The 16,297-nt window shown below is 48.6% G+C and overlaps 1 protein-coding gene across 1 annotated transcript in view; it reads right to left on the reverse strand.

Annotated features, from left to right (window-relative positions):
* The window catches only part of GATB (glutamyl-tRNA amidotransferase subunit B), a 99,593-nt gene that overhangs the window by 40,717 nt on the left and 42,579 nt on the right, over positions 1-16,297 (reverse strand). The window contains exon 6 of the mRNA XM_043902608.1: positions 507-620. Coding sequence (XP_043758543.1) covers positions 507-620 — 114 coding nt within the window. The remainder of the gene's footprint in view (positions 1-506; positions 621-16,297) is intronic.

Below are 16,297 nucleotides of genomic sequence, written 5' to 3' on the forward strand. Positions count from 1 at the left end.
TCAGACTGGTCGTGGTACATGGAAAAACAGTTACAGAATTTTGCAAATCCTCCCATAGAGGTAAAGTCTATTTCCTCCCCCTCCCCTTGAACCTGTTTTGAATGGAATGTGCTGGAAGAAATGTGCAAGTTCTAGAACGAAAGACTCAAGAGGACTTGAGGCATCCGCCTTCATCCTCCTAGGATGCCACCTCTGCCAAATAAGAAAGCCTGGGCTAAGCAAGTGAATGCAGAAAGCCCACAAGGGTAAAGAAACCCAGCGAATGTCTGGCACCAAGGCCCCAGCGTGTAAGGTCCTCTTGGACTCTTTTTCTCAGCAGAGTGCCGGGTCCCCAGAGTCAAATGAAAGAGCTGAGGCAGGACCAGCAGAAAACCACCCAACCCACAAAACTATGAAGCGGAGATGTTATCATGTAAGTCATTAAGTTGGGGGGCGGGGAATGCTCATTACATAGCTACAGATAACTGCTACAAAGAAGTATATGAGGAGTAACAGCTGACATTCACCTATAGCTTTGGCCAAAAATCGGGCACTGTTGAGATTCTTCACTTCGGTTCGAACGCCCAAAGGCTCCCCAGGGCGATGCACAGATATATTGGCATCCACTCTTAACTGGCCCTCTGGAAGGAGAGAAAAAAGACAACTCTTTAGAAATTCTCTGAGGGAACGTGGTCTTTTTAAGGCAAGAGAGCGCAAGCAATATCTAACTCTAGCTGATGTCCATGGTGTCAGTGGTAAAGAATCTGCCTGCCAATGCAGGAGACGAGACGTGGGTTCAATCCCTGAGTCGGGAAGATCCCCTGGAATAGGAAATGGCAACCCACTCCAGTATTCCTGCCTGGAGAACCCCACAGACAGAGGAGCCTGGCAAGCTACAGTCCATAGTGTCGCAAAGAGTCATACACAACTCAGCACGCATAAGCGCACACGCACACACACGCACACGCATACACACCCTCAAAAAAGGTAAGGCTGGTCCTGAAGTTCACAGCTGGTACTTCTGCCCACTTACAAGAATGACAGTCCTAAGGCATCTGAGGGGTGTGTGCATACGTGTGTAGGGATATTTCTGTGCACTTGTACACAGGTAGAAGACAGAAGAAATTCTGGATATATCGGCTGGGGAAATCTGATTTCTTTTGTGCCAAATAAGAAAAACAACACTGTTAAAATGGAGGTTTACTCTGCAGTTTTATTCTGAAGGTTTTTTCAAAGCGTCAGAGCTGGGTTGGGGGGAAGGCCTCAGAAATTGTTATGTGATAGCCCTACACTGCTCTCTGAGGGAATGCGGATTTCCAACAGTGATTCCAGGAGATTTATAAGAGAGTCCTTGCGAATTTACAGCTCAAGGGAACAAGCCAGAAACGTGCGCTTTTTCTCCTCATCCTTCCTCCAGGTACTGTAATAATTTCTTTCTTCTGCAAACAGGACTCGAGTCCTTCCTGACGGCTGTAGGGCTTTGCCACAGCAGACAGTGCTGTGGGGAGGTGTGGGGGAAGGAGGCAGCAGCCTTCATTCTGGGAGAACCTTCTCTGACCCTGAACCCCGCCCGCCCATCCCTGCCCACTTAGGAAGCAGTCACCCCTAAGGAAATAGGTGGTTTGTGAGATGACTAAGAGGCTCTTGAGGAGGAAAGGGAAGCAAAATTCCAAGAGGAAGAGACAAACATAAGAAACCATCACATTTCACACCCTGCAAAGTAAAGCTAGAATTCTCTATTCTCTAGTTTTATTTACAATATTTAAAACAGAACAAAAAGGGATGACAAAACGCTGGATTTTTATTTTCTTAGGCAAGTCTTTAAACTTAAATAGGATCTGTCAAACCTGAATGTGCTGATGAGCTAAGGGAAGAAATTTCTTTTCTAAGGTTTCACAGTAAAAGCATATTAAAATAATAAAATAGTATGAATAAATTCCACGCCTAGAGAAAGAGACCCTTGAAACGGGTCTCTACCATCCCCACTCTGCCGCTCCCCAAGGCCCACCATGCTGACAGGCAGGGAAAAGCTGCCTTTTAGCTCAGAAATAACTGTGTCTCTATTACTTCTCCCATTTCTACAAAACCTCTTAGCTCCTTTGGACAATGTGTGCTTCCTGGAGTCTCAAGAATCCCCAGTGACGCTGGATACCGTCAGACTCTCTGTGGGGACCCTGTTTCGTCTTCTGACTAGACCCCGTCAACTCCGCCCACAAACGCCCGGGAGCCGTCCCTGCCTGCGGACTCGCGCCCCACCCTGACATCAGAGCGGTGAACCCCGCCTCGTCCAGCCGCCCCCACCCCGGCGTGAGCACACGCTGCCACTGGTGCCCACGTGCGCTGGTCATCACTGGTACTTGGTACTGTCCCTCCTTCAACCTCGGCTCAGCCTTCGAGGTCCCACACGAGTGGGGCTTTTTCCTCCCCACCTCCACTGGTGCTCCTGAGTTATGAGAATACACGCGCAGGACCGCGGCCTCTTCGGAATTCATCTTATCTTTAAGGCCAGACAGAAGGCCTTTAAGAGTGGGGCCCAGGTGTAAAAACCCCACGCCTCTTTCCCTCCAAGGACGCCCTTCCTTCAGTCCTCTCCTCTCTCCGCACCAGGCGTTACCTCTCTGCCTCATGGCCCCTGTGTGTGTACGTGTGCAACAGTACTCCTCACTAAAAACAGAACCTTAAGACCTGCTCCCTTGAACTCAATTCTCTCTCCATCATCCGGCTATTCTCTCTCTGCTTTCCTTTTCAGCAAATCCTCCCAAACAATTACTGTTTGCTTGCTGACACATCATCCCCATGGGCTCACCCTTGAGTCACTCCTGGACCTGTGTCAGCCCGGCTGCTGCCCCCTCCTCCCCGAAAACACCTTGCCACAGTCACCTGCACACCCTGGCCGTCGCATCCCACGGACGCACGGACACAGGACGGGCAGTGCCTCTCCTCACCAGCTCCACCGGCAGCACGTGAGCTGCCAGCCCGCCCTCAGCAGCTGGCACCACCGCTCCCGAGGTCTCCTCTGGGCGCCTGAACTCCCGCTTCCACATCTGTCGTCTGTCCCATCCCTGCGCTCTCTGCAAAGGAGTGTGGCTTTAAGCACCAGCTCTGCTGACAGGCCCTAGACTTCTCACTGCAGCCCTGGCCCCCACTCTGATCTCTGAGGTCTCCTTCAGCTCCCACGGGGGCGGTCGGGGCGCGTCAGTTTCCCCAGCTGAAGGATCTGCCCATCCGCACAGGCATCTCTGTCCTCAGCCTCCTGGTGTCAGCAAACGGCACCACCACCTCGTGCCTCCAGCGTGACTTCCTGCCTCTTCCTGCCTTCTCCATCAGCCTGTTAACAAATCCTGCTGTTTCTAAAAGCCACCTCGAAGCCAGCTATCTTGACCTCTCCATCCTCAGGAACACCAGCTCTGCCCACACCAGCACCACCCTCCACTGAACTACTGGGAAGGCTTCTTACCCGGGCTCTGCTTCCCCTCGTGCCCTGCTGAAACCCACGGTCCACAGAGCAGCCACAGTGGTCTCCTAAAACATTAATCTGACTTTCTCATTCACTGGCTTAAAACCCTTCTGTGACCTCCCACTGTGCTTGGAATGAAATCCAAACTCACCATTGTCTTATCATTGTGGTTTAGCCCTCCGACCTTTTCAGTCCTACCTGAGGCACAGCCCCCTGCTCCTGGCACTCTCCCCGCTGTGGTCTTCTGCCCCCTGGTGTTAATACCTCCAGGCATATTCTACACTTGCCCTCACCTCCAGGACTTGGCCTGGGCTCTTAGCTGGATGCTCACCCTCTAGCTGATGCTGGCTGGAACCTTGGAGCATTCTCCTGAGGTCCTCGCCTTCCAGTGGTATCCTTTATCACCGTACCTTCTGTATTTCCTTAAAGCACTTCTCACTACGTGCTATGGAGCTAAGTCTCTTCGGTCGTGTCCAACTCTTTGCGACCCTATGGACTGTAGCCCGCCAAGTTCCTCTGTCCGTAGGACTTATCAGACAAGAAGACTGAAGTGGGCTGCTATGCCCTCCTCTTCCAGGGGATCTTCCCGACCCAGGGATTGAATCCTCATCTCTTATGTCTCCTGTACTGGCAGGTGGATTCTTCAGCACTGCACCACCTGGGAAGCCCCACTTACCACTGTAACTATAAAACCATTTCGCTTTATTTGTTAAGGTATGTGTCTGTCTCATGCATACATACTCTCTTCCTTACTGCTCTACTCAGAACCCAGAGCTGGCTCTGGCACAAGGTAACTCTTCTATGAATTCATACTCCGGTACTTGTCTGAGCCATCAGTAAGCAGACTGGTCTCACAGTAGGTTCCTGACAAGTTCTAAAGTTCTGTCTGAACAGGATAATCTACTGAATCATCTGAAAGGCCCATTCAGTTCAAAGGAAAACTTGCCAAGTATGCTGAGCTCTGCCCAACCCAATTTCAATATTTGGGAGAGAACTTTTTCTGAGCTCTGAGAACCTTGAATAGGACCTCACTTGCTTTTAAAATAAAACCATCTCTCACAATTTAGACTTTTAATTTGGAAAAGGAACAAAAGCACATGTTTCAGTCTCTCCCAGGGAAGATCACACTCTATAGATGTCTGAGGGGACTCACTTAGTATCCTGCAGTGTTGAAAGAGAGTTCCCTTGCCTGGACTCAAATACAGTACCCAACATTCACAAAAGGTATTTTACCCAGTGAAGACGAAATACCTTTTAAACAAATTAAGTTAAATTGCCTCAAGTCCACAAAGCCTCACCAGTCAGGTTTGCTTCAATGCATTCTGCAACACCAGGGGAGGGCCTTCAGGAGGACATTATCAAGCTCAATTTCCACCCTCTTGAAGTAGACATGTGTAACAGCAAAATGAAAAACCCTACCACTGAGCACAGTGATATGGTGCAGTTATGTGCTATTTTTCCCCCCAAACACATCCACACAGGAGAAATATAACACCAGGGCAGAAAACGGTTTCAGTCAACAGCAGCGGCCTGAGGATTTAGTGAAGGTCTGTTAAGCTGTCTCATTCTGGTCATTCATTTCTGGTTTACTCTCCAGAACGTAGATAACAGGGTTTGACAAAAAATAAGATAAAATAGTGTGACCCAACTTAACAGAACATATTTCATAAAGCTTATTTATCTACAATGAGTGGTACTTCTGTAAACGTAATACTGCTTATTAGTATTAATAAGCACATAACATTTAATGAGCACAGGCTGTTTGTCAGGACTTGAGATATGTTTTGTGTGTATTATCACATTCATTCCCTACAATACAGCTTTAACGACAAAGCCAGTTAGATGTCCTTCAGGCGATTCACACTCGACAATCCCCAAACGGAGTCCCAGGCTTTCTCTCACAAGGCTGCTGCTGGCTCGCTTACCCCACACTGCTGCACAACTCTTATCTGATACGCGGATGACTCCTCTCCTCTTGGGTTTCTTCCTTTCTCTTTCTGTATACAATTATTTAGCAACTGGTTTGACAAGTGTAGAAAGGGAGGCTCAGAGAAGTCAAACACGTCACCCAGTTTCTACAGCTAGAAGCCACAGGACAGGATGCCCCCCCAGGTCTGGGACCATGGTGTCTGAAGCACCTACTCTGCTACCCCAGGTGTCCAGGCTGTCTTCTGCAGCAGCGGCCACTCTGTCGCTGAAGAAGGAATTCATAGGGCCTGAACTCCATCTCAGGCCTGTCCGTGCTGGCTGTGCTCGACTGCCTCTCCAGTGGACTCTGAACTCTCTGCTTAGTGCCTGTGAGGACGACAATGGAAGGATAAGACCCCCTCCAGACAGAGGAATCCTGAAGATCACATCCAGGCTACTCATTGCCTAAGAGGAAGCATACCGTAATCACACCTGTCTCCGGACAGGTCATAAACTTTTTTTCGTATCTGTCAAGATGTAATCACAGGCTTATCGATTATTAACTGGTTGGAATGTAACTGCGGGCTTATTGACTATTGACTGTTTAAGACACGTACACATGGGGCAAGTGGTGGGTTAAGACACGTACACATGGGGCAAGTGGTGGGTTTAGACACGTACACATGGGATAGGAGGTGGGTTTAGACACATAGGCATGGGGTATAAAAGATTTTCACAAATGCTGGACGGGGTCCTTGGCTAAGAGGAGACTCTGCCTTGGGCCCGCCGGCGTAATAAACTGCACTCCACTATCTGCATTGTCCTTCTGAGTGAGTCTGTTTCCCAGAAAGCGTGGCTATAACATTTGGTGCATGGGCCGGGAAACTCTTCACTTTGAGGAGACAGGTCTCATTTGAGGCCACCCCGAGGCTTTGTGGCTTGAATCTCCTAGAGGGGGGAAGGCGCCTCGCCCCTCTGGAAGAATTCAGCCTTTCAAAGCCCGGTTTCTTCGCTTTGGCAGGTAGTGGACCGCAGCAGGGGAACTGAGCGCTCAGGTGAGGAGGAGCCCACCCAGTAGGGTGGAAGAGGGGGCCTGATCACCCCCCTGGGAGGGACCAGAAGGAGCGGGGACCCACAGGAGCCTGGAATAGGCAGGTGGCGATTGCTTGGTACACAGGTCGACGAGCGTGCTGTGGTTTAGGAAGGAAATTTGTGAAGGACCTTTAGGAGGTGTGTCCATGCCGTCTCGGGGAAAATTATTACCAAGGGATCGCCAGGAGATTTTTAGGGTAGGAAACTGGTCCTTGTATGCTCGTATTCTGCCCTCCCCCAGGAGGTGTCCCATCTGCTGTGAAATTCTTGACCCCCCCGGAATCGTTAGGCTAGAAGGAGGGGGAAACAGAAGTGAGTATGAATTGGCTTTTCTGGAGATGGCCTGGGACATGAGATATTTAACCCATCTGTGTTTTCATCTGCACCTGATCAAGCCCACCAAGGCAGAATGGACTTTAAGGGAGAAACAGTCTCGGACCATGTGATGTTCCGGTTCAGCTGTGCTGACCAGCAGGTGAAGACACGCTGATCCCCCTTCTCCCTCTGGGATATGGCAGGTAAGGCTCTTCTCACCCCAGTTAAGAAGGAGGCAGAATGGCAATTTAAGTGTCACTGAGTGGAAATATCAGAAGTACATAGGGTACTGAGAACTTCGTAGACAGAACGAAAAGGAAAAGTAGAAGAAGGTCTGGTAAGCAAGATGGGGGGAAGTGAATCTAAGGCAACTGTATTTGGAGTGAAAATTTTAAAGAAGGGATTAGGAGGAGACTATGGGATGAAGATGAAGCCTAACTGCCTCCACATACTCTGTGAGGTCGAATGGCCCCCTATGGGAGCAGGATGGCCACCAGAGAACACCGTGAACTTAAAAATAGTGGAAGCAATCTACACAGTAGTCACAGGAGAGCCAGAACACCTGGATCAATATCCATTTATTGACTCACGGCTAGGGTTAGCTTGAGACCCTCCTACTTGGACAAGGTTCTGTATCCAGAAGGGAAAGGGAAAAATATTAAGGGCACAAAAATTGACTGATGATAAAAAAGGAAATTCTACAGGATTTGGACGGGGATGACCTGACCCCTCCCCCATGCTGGATAATGACACGCCTGCCTCCCAGTGCTTCACCAGGACCGGAGGCCGCCTTAATGCCCGATCCAGGGCCAGGTGAAGTTTCTGCAACACCGCTGCTCCTCCGCCAGCTTTCCCGGAGTTCGTAGAGCCGCCGTTTGGGCAGGCTCCGATCCCGGTGACAGAAGCCTTTGGCCAACACTTCCAGGATCAGGCTCCACCCGAACCGCCCAAGCTATACCCGCCTCTCCTGGTGAGTACTGACAAGAGTGGGAGGGAGACGTTGGAATTAAGCAGAGACGGCGTTCTGCCAGAGAGCTGGAGGGAACGAAAGAGAACAGACAAGAGACTTATAGTGCAAGCTGCTGCTCTGGGAAAGTCTAACTCGGGCCCTCCAGAAAACCTCATCTGCCCCAGGGACAGGACAGTCTTTCAGCTGGTCCCAAGGGAGGCCCTGGGCCCGTTACAGCCAAACCAGTGTGCCCGGTGCCGAGCTTTTGGCCACTGGAAGAATGAATGCCCTAAGGCAAGGAAGGAAGAGGAAGCTCCCGCAGTTGTGGGGCTTGCTGACTTGGAAATTAACTAGGGCTGCTAGGACTCAGAGATATCAGGTCCCTGAGAGCCCACGGTGACCTTAAAAGTGGGGGACCAAAACATTGACTTCATGGTGGATACAGGAGCAGAACTGTTGGTAGTAACAAAACCTGTGGCACCACTGTCCAAAAAGACTACCACTGTTACTGGGGTATCGGGAGAAGAGATGATTAAATCGTTTTGCCAGCCCAGAAAATGTCAGATGGGGGGGGGGGGGCGGGCACCAAGTGATTCATGAATTCCTCTACATTCCTGAGTGCCCAGTACCCCTGTTGGGAAGAGACTTGCTCTCCAAACTAGGAGCACAAGTGACTTTCTCCCCTGAGGAGAGGCCCACCTTCTGGACGGACTCTATTACTTATTTGCCCTCTCTCTCAATACCAACCCAAGATGAGTGGAGGTTGCATGAGCCTCTGAAGGCAGAACCGGGTGGGCCAGAAGAGCATGAGGGAGTTAACTCAATTATTCCCTGAGGTCTGCGTGGAAGACAACCCCCCCCGCCCCCCAGGCTGGCTAAACATCACGCCCCAGTGATAATGGAACTCAAACCAGGCACCATCCCGGTTAGAGGGTGCCGGTACCCGCTATGGATGGAGGCCTGAGCCGGCATACTGCCTGACATCAATAGATTGAAACAAACAGGCATTCTAGTAGAGTGCCAGTCAGCTTGGAATACGCCAATCCTGCCAGTCAAAAGGGAAGGAGGACAGGACTATAGGCCTGTACAAGATCTCAGGCTAGTCAACCAGGCTACTGTGACTTTACACGCCACTGTTCCAAACCCCTATACCTTGCTTAGCCTCCTCCCGCCGAGGATTAAAGTTTACACTTGCCTAGATCTCAAGGATGCCTTCTGCATACGCCTCGCCCCAGCGTCACAGCCCATCTTTGCCTTTGAATGGGAAGATCCAGTGGGGAGCACCAAACAACAGCTCATCTGGACTCCCCCACAAGGGTTTAAAAACTTCCCAGCCATCTTTGGGGAAGCCTTGGCTTCTGATCTGGACTCATTCCATCCAGAAGAGTATGGATATCAGCTCCTACAATACGGGGATGACCTGCTGCTGGCTGCCTGAGACCAAGGAAAAATGCTGGAAAGGGACAAATGCACTGCTCCAGCTGTTGATGGAAGCAGGTTACCGGGTGTTGAAAAAGAAGGCACAATCTATAAAGAGGAGGTAAGGTATCTGGGGTTTGTTTTAAAGAAGGACTCAAGGTTCCAGACCCTAATTGGGTCCTATATACTGATGGCACTCGCCTGATAAAACAGGGCCAACAGCTCTCGGGTATCCCAAAGCGGAAGGGGCCATCAAGACTGAAAAGAGAGGGTGGGAATTGCCAAGTGGCAAATTATTGGTACCGGAGGAGCTGGCACATACTCTGGTAAGCCAGACACACCAAGCGACCCACCTAGGCCATGCTGCCTGCTCACAGGTTAATGCTGCCTCTTGGATATTCAGACAAAAACCTCCAGGTATTCAACTGAAAGGCACACTGCCCCTTGAACACCTGGGAGTGGACTTGACTGAAATGAAACCTCACCGACACTACCGTTACCTGCTGGTCATGGTACGTGCATTCTTGAGATGGGTACAAGCTTTTCCTACCTGGACTGAAAGAGAATCAGAAGTATCCCGGTGCCTGATTAGGGAAATGGTTCCTAGATTTAGATTTCCTACCAGCATTGGATCAGGCAATGGCCCGGCTTTTGTAGCTGATTTAGTATAACAAGTAAGCAAAACTTTAAACTGCACACTGCATATAGGCCCAGAGTTCTGAGATGGTGGAATGAACCAACTGGACACTTAAAGGGACTCTCCAAGTGGATCAGAGAGACTGACTGCTCCTGAGTGGACTTGCTTCCAATGGCTCTGCTCAGACTCAGGATGACCCCACAGTCCCAAGGCTATTCTCCGCACGAAATTGTGTATGGGAGGCCTCCTCCCATAATAAAACAGGTGTCAACAAATTTGCCTCAGGTAAGGGGGGATAGGATTTCACAGCAGATGGAACTGGGTAAGGTAATAAATCGGGTAACTAAGTTTGTACAAGAAAGGGTGCCGTTCCCCCTTGGGGAACAGATTCATGAGTTTACACTTGGTGACCAAGTATGGGTCAAAGATTAGAAACATGATTTGCTAGCCCTTTGGTGAAAGGGCCCTTATGTTATTCTAACTACCCCTACTGCAGTTAAAGTTGCAGGTATTGTCCCTTGATCCATCACACCAGAGCGAAGAAGGCATACCACGCTGACCCAGAGGACGCCAAGTGGACCACCCAGAAGGACCCCACCGACCCACGGGGAACCAAGATCATTCTGAAGAGGAAGAAGAGAAGGAGATCCCGGACGAGCCCTCTACAGGATGGAGCTGGGTAAATGACTCCTGCTGCTCGGCCTCTTCAACGCAATCCTGAACCTGACCAGTGTTCCTGCACAGGACAACGTCTTCATCTCGTGGACACATTCTTACGCGAACTTCCACAACTCCTCCAACTGTTGGGTATGTGGGGCCATGCCCCTGTCAGTAATGGACGGACTCCCCTTGTGGGTATCGCCACTCCGTTATGGGGACTTTATACCACTGTGTTCCTTCTTAGAGCAACAGAAAGGAACTTTTCTCTCTCTCACCAACCATAACCTTTCTTTGCTCTCCTGGTGTAAGAAGAAGCCATCAATGGGCCAGGGACATAGGGTTACATTTAACATGAACACCAGCCTTATGGAAGTAACAAAGGCTTATGAAAAATAAGAAGGAGAAGGGTTCTCTTACAAAAGGGGGATAAGCCTCCCGGTACCTTGAGCAATACTACCAGGTCTGGGATGAATATTTCTGGATGACTCCTGAGAAAGGATAGTTGATTACCCCTGCTACTATTTGCTGGGAACAAAAAGAACAGAAACTTGTATTTGGAGACCACCCCCTAGACCCAAAAGAATTAAAATATATGGGTTATTTGCCCCCTGAACAATGTAAACAAATCTTGGAAGTTACCTATCACCCCAATCAGTCTGTTCAGTGGCCCGGTTCCGACTGGAAATATAATCCTGGAATCCGCTGGGTAGCCCCCAATGGGCCCCAGTGGCTCTGTGGGCTTAACTTATGGCCATGGTTACCAGTTGGCTGGGTGGGGCGTTGCACATTAGGATTTGCTTTCGCCCATGGCAGTATTAAGCCTGGCCTACACCAGCCTCCAGTAAACCTGCCTTATCTGCATGCAAGATGGACACGATCTGTGTTCCAATGGTATGACTATCTAGCTGCCTTGTTTGTACCCTCTGTAGGGACAACGGATATCATGGTTAAGGTAGAGGCCTTAACTAATTTCACTAAACAGGCCCTCTTAGACAGCACAAAAGCCATTCAAGCTTTGAATGAAGAACAAATTCAGATGAGGAAGGCAGTAATTCAAAATAGGATGGCATTAGACATACTCACAGCAGCCCAAGGAGGGACTTGCGCCGTAATTAAAGTCGAATGTTGTGTGTACATCCCTGACCTGTCTGGAAATGTATCTACTGCCTTGAAGGATATGCAAAATCAAGTGAAAGCCATGTCTAATGAAAATATTCCATTTTGGACTTCAGTTCTCTCCTGGGTAAAAGGAGACTAGTGGAAAACCATTGTAACTTGTTATAGTAATCTTAATCATACTGCTCTGTGGGCCCTGCTTCCTACAATGTCTTGTGAATTTTGTAACTCAGAGGTTGATAGTATTCTCTCATGTGGGTGACAGGAGGGCTAAGGTACAATATATCTCAATGAGTGATGCTCGTTGTGGAAACTAAGAGCATCGAGAGGGGGGAATGAAGAAGGAATTCATAGGGCCTGAACTCCATCTCAGGCCTGTCCGTGCTGGCTGTGCTCGACTGCCTCTCCAGTGGACTCTGAACTCTCTGCTTAGTGCCTGTGAGGACGACAATGGAAGGATAAGACCCCCTCCAGACAGAGGAATCCTGAAGATCACATCCAGGCTACTCATTGCCTAAGAGGAAGCATACCGTAATCACACCTGTCTCCGGACAGGTCATAAACTTTTTTTCGTATCTGTCAAGATGTAATCACAGGCTTATCGATTATTAACTGGTTGGAATGTAACTGCGGGCTTATTGACTATTGACTGTTTAAGACACGTACACATGGGGCAAGTGGTGGGTTAAGACACGTACACATGGGGCAAGTGGTGGGTTTAGACACGTACACATGGGATAGGAGGTGGGTTTAGACACATAGGCATGGGGTATAAAAGATTTTCACAAATGCTGGACGGGGTCCTTGGCTAAGAGGAGACTCTGCCTTGGGCCCGCCGGCGTAATAAACTGCACTCCACTATCTGCATTGTCCTTCTGAGTGAGTCTGTTTCCCAGAAAGCGTGGCTATAACATCGCGGCTGGCACCAGGAAGCAGGGGGACGCAGTGCTTAAACAGGAGGGGCTCAGATCCCAGCTCAGTCACTTCCTGAGTGCCCTGGCCAAACCACCGCCCTGCGAGCCGCCACTCCTCACCACTCCTCACGTACAACAGGCACAGCAGTAACAGTCTCCGGGGAGAGGCACAGGGTTTCAATGAGAAGAAAAACTGGCTTTAAAGAATGCTTTCTGACCTGATGAGCATGTTCAAACCTGCAGGCAGTGCGGCCTTCAAAACATTTAGTGCATCGACTCAGGTTCGTGTTCCCCTCCTGCTCCAAGGATCTCAAGAGTGGCAAACTGAGAAGGAAATGACTTCTGGAACCCAGGCTGAGCTAGTCCACGCTCATTAGCAAACCTATCAGGAACTCACTGACTCACAGCCCGGAGCTATTGAAGCTTCACTGCAGAAGCAGGTGGGGGTCCACTGGTCTGGGGGTGGGCCTCGGTTCCCAGACCTCAGTCTCCACCAGCGACACAGTGGCCTGCAGAGGGGGGGACATACAGACGGGCAAGGGGGCTGGGCTGACAGAGCGCTGAGGGCACCAACAGCGGGACCCCTGAAGACTCCAGGCGGACCTGCACTCCCCACAGCACTCAGGACACCCTCACACACGCTGCCGCTGTGCCGGGGGCAACGCTGCTAGATTCGTATTTAAAAGCAACAAAAAGCATCCTGACGAGTGACATTTAATAAACCCTCTCTGCCATCACCGCCTGATGAGTTCTTGCGGCTATGGTTTATCTCTTGGCAGGGACCTGATGGGACTATTTCTCAGCTAACAGGTGGTCTATTTATTATTCCATAGTTTTGGTAGGAACCACAGTTATTTTGAAAAAGAATTTTTTAACAGCAACAGTGCAAAAATGGATAACGATTCAGCCTGCCCACATTTCGTTTCTATTCTATGTGTAAAAAGGCAGCAGGAGTTATAAATCTAGAATGGAGAGGTCTGTTACTCTGACACATGGAGAGGTCTCTTATTCTGACACGGAGCCTCTTCTCTATACACAAACTTGCAGGCAGCTAACCTTTACACCACGCAAACTCCCGTGGCTGTTTTTGTCCAGCCTGTAGCTTAAAGAAGACAGCAAATCAGCAAGTTCCGTCTCCAGATTCAACCCAGACCATGGCTTTGATGTTACAATTTGCTGCCCATAAGATGTCCTATGTGACAAAGATGACATTACAGCTTCTGAAGTCCCTCTGTAACATGCAAATAAATGTGTGAAAAAATGGTCAGTAAATGGTATTATAATCTAAAAGGCAGATGAATCATCTGCATCAGTGGTACTTTAATAGCAGCCCTTGCGACCACTTCAGATGGTTAATTTTTTGTGTCAACATGACTGAGCCAAGGGGAGCCCTGATATTTGGTTAAATGTTATTTTGGCTGTGTTATTACGTTGTTTCTCAAGGAGATTAACATTTGAACTGATAGTGAGTAAAGCAGACAACCTGCCCACAATGGGTGGGTCTCACTCAATCCATGGAAAACAAGAACAAAAGACCCAGTGGGGGTGGAACCAACTCGGATGCTATGGGGCTCCTGGACACAGAAGCCTTTCTGGGTCCCCCATTTCTTGTTTCTAGGGAACTGACTCCAGCCTCTACAACCCTCCCTGAGTTCCAAAGGGCAGATTCAAACAGTTGCTAATCAGGGAAGGGAGGGGATGCAGAGACAAGGGAGGGACAGCCAAGAAACAACAGTGCAGCCTGGGGGACAGGATCCTGATTACCACCAAGAGATTCACAAAACAAGCTCTTTCAGTTCAGTTCAGTCGCTTAGTCCTGTAGGATTCTTTGCGATCCCATGAATCACAGCACGCCAGGCCTCCCTGTCCATCACCAGCTTCCAGAGTTTACTCAAACTCATGTCCATTGAGTCGGTGATGCCATCCAGCCATCTCATCCTCTGTCGTCCCCTTCTCCTCCTGCCCCCAATCCCTCCCAGCATCAGGGTCTTTTCAAATGAGTCAATTCTTCACATGAGGTAGCCAAAGTATTGGAGTTTCAGCCTCAGCATCAGTCCTTCCAATGAACACCCAGGACTGATCTCCTTTAGGATGGACTGGTTGGATCTCCTTGCAGTCCAAGGGACTCTCAAGAGTCTTCTCCAACACCACAGTTCAAAAGCATCAATTCTTCAGTGCTCAGCGTTCTTTATAGTCCAACTCTCACATCCATACATGACTGCTGGGAAAACCTTATCCTTGACTAGATGGACCTTTGTTGGCAAAGTAAGGTCTCTGCTTTTTAATATGTTGTCTAGGTTGGTCATAACTTTTCTTCCATGGAGCAAGCATCTTTTAATTTCATGGCTGCAGTCACCATCTGCAGTGATTTTGGAGCACACAAAAATAAAGTTTGCCACTGTTTCCACTGTTTCCCCATCTATTTCCCATGAAGTGATGGGACCAGATGCCATGATCTTTGTTTTTTGAATGTTGAGCTTTAAGCCAACGTTTTCACTCTCCTCTTTCACTTTCATCAAGAGGCTTTTTAGTTCCTCTTCACTCTCTGCCATAAGGGTGGTGTCATCTGCATATCTGAGGTTACTGATATTTCTCCCCACAATCTTGATTCCAGCTTGTGCTTCTTCCAGCCCAGCGTTTCTCATGATGTACTCTGCATGTAAGTTAAATATCCAGGATGACAATATACAGCCTTGACATACTCCTTTTCCTATTTGGAACCAGTCTGTTGTTCCATGTCCAGTTCTAACTGTTGCTTCCTGACCTGCATACAGATTTCTCAAGAGGCAGGTCAGGTGGTCTGGTATACCCATCTCTTTCAGAATTTTCCACAGTTTATTGTGATCCACACAGTCAAATGCTTTGGCATAGTCAATAAAGCAGAAATAGATGATTTTTTTTTCTGGAACTTTCTTGCTTTCTCGATGATCCAGTGGATGTTGGCAATTTGATCTCTGGTTCCTCTGCCTTTTCTAAAACCAGCTTAAACATCTGGAAGTTCACAGTTCATGTATTGCTGAAGCCTGGCTTGGAGAATTTTGAGCATTACTTTATTAGCATGTGAGATGAGTACAGTTGTGCAGTAGTTTGAGCATTCTTTGGCATTGCCTTTCTTTGGGATTGGAATGAAAACTGACCTTTTCCAGTCCTGTGGCCACTGCTGAGTTTTCCAAATTTGCTGACATATTGAGTGCAGCACTTTCACAGCATTATCTGTTAGGATTTGAAATAGCTCTACTGGGATTCCATCACCTCCACTGGCTTTGTTCATAGTGATGCTTCCTAAGGACCATTTGACTTCACATCCCAGGATGTCTGGCTCTAGGTGAGTGATCACACCATCATGATTATCTGGGTCATGAACATCTTTTTTGTACAGTTCTTCTGTGTATTCTTGCCACCTCTTCTTAATATCGTCTGCTTCTGTTAGGTCCCTACGATTTCTGTCCTTTACTGTGCCCATCTTTGCATGAAATGTTCGCTTGGTATCTCTAATTTTCTTGAAGAGATCTCTAGTTTTTCCCATTCTACTGTTATCCTCTATTTCTTTGCACTGATCACTGAGGAAGGTTTTCTTATCTCTCCTTGTTATTCTTTGGAACTCTGCATTCAAATGGGAATATCTTTCCTTTTCTCCTTTGCTTTTGGCTTCTCTTCTTTTCACAACTATTTTTAAGGCCTCCTCATACAGCCATTTTGCTTTTTTGCATTTCTTTTTCTTGAGGATGGTCTTGATCCCTGTCTCCTATACAATGTCACGAACCTCCATCCATAGTTCATGAGGCACTCTGTCTATCAGATCTAGTCCCTTAAATCTATTTTCCACTTCCACTGTATAATCATAAGGGATT

This window comes from Cervus elaphus, chromosome 5, assembly GCF_910594005.1.
Source record: "Cervus elaphus chromosome 5, mCerEla1.1, whole genome shotgun sequence".
NCBI lineage: Eukaryota > Metazoa > Chordata > Mammalia > Artiodactyla > Cervidae > Cervus > Cervus elaphus.